Below are 6,296 nucleotides of genomic sequence, written 5' to 3'. Positions count from 1 at the left end.
CAAGAATGATAGATTAGGGCAAAATGGTGGAACAACAAAGAGGTGGAGAAAATCAAAAATCGAAAAGAATAAATTAGGACAGAGGTGGAGACGACCAAACCTAGAGGCCAGGAAGAAGAAAACCCCTAATTCAACTGCGTTTGACAAGGCAAAGGCAGGAAGAAGAAGAGAACCCTTCGTCCTCCTTTCCCCAAAGACCAAAACTTCGAAGGCATCAAAGTTCCTTTAAACTCACCTAAAAATTGAAATGCATAATCTTGCTAGGCAGGTGTTACTTAGAGACTGAGCTTTAAGCCAATGAGGCCACCTCTCTAGGTAAGTGTCCTTGAGCCTTACCCGATGAGGCCACACATGGAGGCCTCATGTTTGACTTATTGTTGTTGATATTTTTATGTACGTTTCATAAGTTAAATAAGCATAAAAAATTTCACAAGTTTTCTTGACACCTATAACTTTTTTCCAGAATAGCCATTGATATTCAAATATACATCAATATATCTATAAATTTGAGGGTTGGATATCAACATTGACGTTTCTATCTAGGTCAACCACGCAAAAATCTACAAAACTAACATTTTCACGTCATGCCAGCACATTTTTGCAAGTTGAACACCTTCTAGAACGAAGGCAACTATAATAGTGCCATCCATGACACAAAATCTACTCACTACTCCTAAAAAGCATTTACAATAGAACTAACTACCAAAACAATAATATTAGATTAGTTGAAAAGCATACCTCGACATAGGTTATGGTCTAGACCTGGTTGGGGACGTAGTACGATTTCCAAGTTCAGTAGCACGACCACCCTCACGGAAACCAAATAGCCTGGGCATTGCAGAAAATCTTGAATTGTACCGCTGAAACTTGGATTTTTTATCATGTACTCTAGGAGATGAACTTGTAAACACAGGTCCAGTTGATGGACGCTTTCGAGGGTACTTCATTGAACGATTTTTATACTGAATACTCTTCCGTTTCTTCTGCAGTTGTTGCAGTGTGGAATTATTGGATGGATATTGCTGCTGATGGGGTTGATGGGTTGGAGGAGAATGTTGCTGATGGGGTTGATGGGTTGGAGGAGAATGTTGCTGATGAGGTTGATGGGTTGGAGGAGAATGTTGCTGATGGGGTTGATGGGTTGGAGGAGAATGTTGCTGATGAGGTTGATGGGTTGGAGGAGAATGTTGCTGATGGGGTTGATGGGTTGGAGGAGAATGGTGCTGCCAGGCTTCATGGTTTGAGCGCAGTTTTTGCGCTTCGGACTTATCCCAATTCAGCTGCTGTTTCATTTCGCCCTTGGTTGGAAATGTGCGTTGGACTTCGTAATTGGCCCGAGGTGGTGATTGTGGCTGAACAACGATGGAATGTGGCTGTTGATCGGTCAAACTTATTGGTTGACCATGGCTGTTGCGTATCAACCTTTTCATATCTTTAAGTGAAACAACAAGGCTTTCAAGCCCTTGAGAGGAGATTTCAGAACCAAGGTTACAATCTGCAACGCATGTAACTACTGAATTCAGAGCATCTATCTCCTTGTCTATGGCTTCAACCTGTAGTAGTCAAAGTATAAATCTTAGCAAAAAAACAAAGAAAATAGCACCCTATTTCTTTCCCATCTTTTAGGGCCTGTAGAAGGCAATATGACTCAATGTTCATCTTTTTGAGGATTCCTCGAGAACAGACTACTAACCGTGGCAGCATGAACATCTTCCTGACCTGTATTGTCTTGATTGATGGCTTTTACAGTGGCATTCCTTGCATCTCGCAAATATTCGTTCAGGATCTGTACAGGTCGAAATGATGCCAACTTGTATCCACATATAAACCTGACGGCCCTAACAAACTGCTTTGTTCCAATAAGATTTTGTACAAGCTCTGCAAAATGCAAGAATACGAGACGAAGTACCCCATTAGAATGGGGCTTGAATTGAATGCCAAGGAAGAAATTATATTGAAAGCTTTTGCATCCAGTTTTGTAAAATCAAATTTCAAAACTTAAATGCGAAGGTAAGGTAATGTACGGGTTTCTTGTTTTCCTTTCTTCCAATACAGGCGTTTGGTACCTGTTCCTTTTTACTTGTAACATGCCTAATGAACGTTAATAAATAATAGAATCAATATAAACATTTGATTATTCTATTTTAAAATTTTAGCTCGAAAAGTAGTTAGGTGCAGCTTTGTAGCACATTGAGATGTGCATTTTACCTGCTGGACCTGTCCTTGTTCCTGCCCCAAACAAGGAGGGGATTCCCCATTTAGACGAAAAATGGGAGAGGGATGAGGCCGGAGACGAGATTATATTCCCCACCCGTCTCTGTCCCCGCGCAAAAATAAATGGGGAATTTTGCAGAGATGGGAAATGAAATAGGTGGGGGGATGGGGATGGGGAACAAGAATGGGATACAAATATTTATAGTAATTATGAGCTAATGTCCATAAGTTTTTGTTCATGATTGATACCAGAAAGTAATACTATCTCGGAAGTGTAAGGAAATCTGAGTCAATAGCTATATTTTAACATTATTCCCAAGTCCTAACAAAGAAAACTAATTCATCAATCATGGAATTTTGACGAAAAGAATGTATGATGCTCCAATGTTCATGCAAGTTGACTGCAGGAATTAGAAAAGAACAGAGAACGCAGCTAACCTTGTATCTTTTGATTATACCCGAACATCAGACACAATTCTGATGCCTGTTCATGAAGCACTACGTTCTCAAAGAGCTTCAAAATCTCATCCCCGCTGAATGAAGTCGTCAATCCATATGATACTATGAGTAGCAAGAAGACAACAGCATCCATAGAACCATTTGTATCATTTCTCATGTTCAATTTCAAGTCAATTGCAAGCTTCATTGCATCTTCTCTTTCCTTTGGACCAATACTTGGTGAGATTTGCTTTAGTTGCTTTAAAAGAAGTGTGGACCACCTCAAGAAACTTTCTTCAAAGCCTATCTGTTCTTTATTCAACTGTTGGTGAACATAACCTTTAATCAGATCCAAGACAAGTTTTGCAGGGTCTGATGACTTTTCAAGAAATAATAAGATTGCACTTGGCACCAATTTTTGTCTAGTCAACTGATTGTTTAGAAGTAAATATATTCTCTCCTCACTTGGATCCATGCTGAGCTGCTCATTTTTTAAGGAAGACAACTCCACTTCCTTGGCTGGCAAAGATTCTGGTTGCTCCGGTTTAGCCGAGCTAGGAGTTGCTCTGCCCTCTGAATAAAATGAGAAACAAATAGCAGAGAGATTAGACAATTTCAAACCAGCCAGCATTAGTTGGCATCTGATTTTAACCACTACATCAAAGAGCAGGATCAATGATAACATCACTTCCATGGGTCCGAATCCAGGTAGATGCATATATAATTTAATGCAAGATAAAAGCATATAAAGGTATTAATTATGACAACTACACCTAGGAAACTACTTTGCCAACAATTTGTAATAAATGAGTATAAAGAAGATGAGAAAAGGACATAAACTGCTTACCAGAAGATTTATCTCCAATACCAAGCGCTCGGGCTAGCTCAAGTGCTTGTTTATATTGTGAAACAGAATTCAGAAGAATCTGTAGTTCAGCTGCATCAAAATCTGAGGCCAACTGAAAATTAGCTACAAGTAGCAAGAATGCCACCACTTCAACATGATTCTCAACTGCCATTGACATCTTAGCCTTCCACTGGCCAGCCAGCTTTAGAGCTTCTTCTTTCAGTGGAGCCGTGATTTGTGGTGAGAATTTCAATAATAGTTCAGACAGAAAAATGCATCCCCTCTTGGCATTATGCAAATCGATTTTTGCATCTTCCGACACCGTATGTGGAGGGTAGAACCATCTCAAAGCATCTAGAACCAACTTAGCAGGATCAGAGGATGTTTTTAGAGTAATAATCAGTTCCGTGCGTACCAAATCATGTAGTTTCAGATGTTCACATAAGAGAACTAACAGAAGCGTTCCATCCAATGCCGACCCGATATGAAAATTCAACGTATTAGAACTTGCAGCTGGAATGCAGCCTGATTCCTCCTTTTTTACTAATCTTACCTTCTCATTACATGTTTCCATCAAATCTCTGACTAGACTGGTATCTTTGTCTTTTGAATCAAGTTTCTCACCCAGCCCCTTGTGTTGTATTTCTTTTAATCGACCTTCACCGCCTTTTTCCAGCAGTGCTACCTGGGAAGCCAAGTCTGCTTTTAAATATTCAATCTCTTTTAGGTACGTGCTCACTTTCTCATCTTTCTTGTTGAGCTCCTCTGATCGTTTTTCAAAATTATTTTCTTCATTCTTAAGATTCTTTGAGCGCTCTTCTATTGATTTTCTCAACAAATTGAAATGCCCTTTTTGAGCTTTTAGGCCTTCAAGGCATTTATCCACTATCAAAGAAATGGAATCGTGTTCTTTCATCACAGGAGGAAACTCGTTGTTCGAGTAGTCATCCATGGATTCTTGGAGTGGATCAAGATGATTCTCCTTCAACTCCCATTCCTTCGAGCATTGGATAATTTCCTTAACTATTGCACTAGCATAATTTGTAAGCAGTACAACAGCATTTTGACAATCTTGAATAGATTGTTGGGTGCTGTCGAGCTGCTTTTCCTGCACATCAAGTTCTTTACTATGCTCCTTGATACACGTTTTGATGGATTCTAATTCTGATTCCTTTGATAATAACTCTTCAGAAAGAGACTTCAACTTGCTCTCCATTACACCAAATTCCTTCTCCTTAAGTTCAAGCTCTTCAGTCCTCAATTTTATAGCCTTTTCCATCTTGTCTAATCTCTTCTCTTTCCACTTTGTGGCAATCATATTTTGAATTGTCTGAAGCTCCTTTTCTTTAAGTTTGAGTTCTACGTCCCTCTCTTTAATTGCCATCTGAATTGCATCATATTGTTTCTTCTTGGTTGCAAGCTCTTTTTCATGTTCTTGAAGCAATGCTTTAATCATTTCTACACTCTTCCCCTTGAAATCACATTCAATTGATCGCTCTTCGATTAACTGTAGTATTCCATTTAATTTTTGTTCTTTTAATTCCATCACATACTCACAATCGTCAATCCTCTTTCGAATCATATCAAAAGCCTTCTCCTTATCGTCAAACTCTTTCTTAACGTCCAAGATTCTCATGCATACTTTATTGACCGTGTCTTCTTTCAATTCAATATCCTTCAACAAACCTCCCAGTCTCTCTTGTGCTAAATCCAGTTCCGACCCTTTCAATCTAATCGCATCATCACACTTCACAATCAAACGATTCAACTCGAACAATTCATTCTTCTTCAACTCAATCTCTTTCGAGCATGCATCAATAGATTTCTCCACATCCTCCAACCGCTCTTCCTTCAACTTAATCGCCTTCTCCCGCCGTTCAAGCTCCTCGTACTCCGTCTGAATCATATCACGAGTCGAATCAAAGTGCATCTCCAAGTCCTTCCACTGAAGACTAAGAAGCAAAAATGAAGAAGCCTCCATATGTAACCGTTCGTGCGCTTTGTATAGGCTACTCCGCTTCCACTCCGCAACTTTCATATCCGAAACAATCTTCTCCATATCGAAAAAAACTACTCTATCTTCCCAACAAAAAAAAGAAGAAAAAACCATATAATGCACAGCAATATACAAATAGCACCAACCAATATACCAGAGAAGAAGCAAAAGAAAGCAAAAGATAGCAAAAGAAAGCACAAGAACGAAGAATAAAAAAGGAAAAGCTACTGTAAACAAAAACGCCGCCGCATGTAAAATGCAAAAGAGAATACCGAAACCGAGTGAAAACCCTAGAATCCCGCCATTGAAGAGGTTGAGAAACAAGAAGAAGCGGAAGAGTGATGAATACGGCAACTACAGGCATTCCTTCCACTCGGCTCCACCAGCCCCCATATTTATAGAAAAGAAGAAGCAAATAATTTAAAATAGATTAGGAAGAGATTATTGTTAATTAATTATGATTTTATTTATTTATTTATTTTTCTTTTAAATTTTCCCCAACCGCTATCCTGTAATCACGGTTGTGGGATGAATTTAACGTTAAATCTATCCGTTTATCTCCGATAATTTAGCAGCTTTTCCAAACGAACAGTTTTTTTTTTTTTTTTTTTTTTTTTTGTTAAATTAATTAAAATCTCATACAAAATAAATAGTATAAATCTATGGATTTATTTTTATGAAATTATTAGGAAACGTTTCTTTATGAAATCTTGTTTAATGATTTTTTATGATTTTTTGGTTAATTATTGGAAATTTCATTGAAAGAGATAAAGATAAATACTATAAATAGATTAATCGTTT

At 38.3% G+C, this 6,296-nt stretch overlaps 1 protein-coding gene across 2 annotated transcripts; it reads right to left on the bottom strand.

Annotated features, from left to right (window-relative positions):
• Positions 1 to 449: 449 nt before the first annotated feature.
• Positions 450 to 5,993, bottom strand: LOC111777493 (uncharacterized). Of its 2 annotated transcripts, XM_023657131.2 has the most exons (5): positions 5,768 to 5,993; positions 3,500 to 5,578; positions 2,653 to 3,225; positions 1,694 to 1,878; positions 450 to 1,553 (listed from the first exon to the last, which is right to left on the bottom strand). In XM_023657131.2, exons 2-5 carry the CDS (start codon positions 5,556 to 5,558, stop codon positions 750 to 752), a joined length of 3,621 nt encoding a protein of 1,206 aa, XP_023512899.2. In that variant the 5' UTR covers positions 5,559 to 5,578; positions 5,768 to 5,993; the 3' UTR covers positions 450 to 749. The 2 variants fall into 2 exon arrangements, with proteins under 2 accessions (XP_023512899.2, XP_023512897.2); XM_023657129.2 differs by having other exon boundaries at positions 3,500 to 5,993.
• Between the last annotated feature and the right edge of the window lie 303 nt (positions 5,994 to 6,296).

This window comes from Cucurbita pepo, chromosome 16, assembly GCF_057944985.1.
Source record: "Cucurbita pepo subsp. pepo isolate OVF chromosome 16, ASM5794498v1, whole genome shotgun sequence".
Taxonomy (NCBI): Eukaryota; Viridiplantae; Streptophyta; class Magnoliopsida; order Cucurbitales; family Cucurbitaceae; genus Cucurbita; species Cucurbita pepo.
Note: the sequence above shows the minus strand (reverse complement) of the source record. Positions and strands in the feature narration are given on the sequence as shown.

Coding starts and splice junctions, on each gene's coding strand:
- LOC111777493 (XM_023657129.2), bottom strand. CDS start 5,609: ATGGTTTTTTCTTCTTTTTTTTGTTGGGAAGATAGAGTAGTTTTTTTC. Junction 1,879..2,652: donor GTATAATCAAAAGATACAAG/GTTAGCTGCGTT, acceptor TGCATTTTGCAG/AGCTTGTACAAAATCTTATT. Junction 1,554..1,693: donor AAGATGTTCATGCTGCCACG/GTTAGTAGTCTG, acceptor TGACTACTACAG/GTTGAAGCCATAGACAAGGA.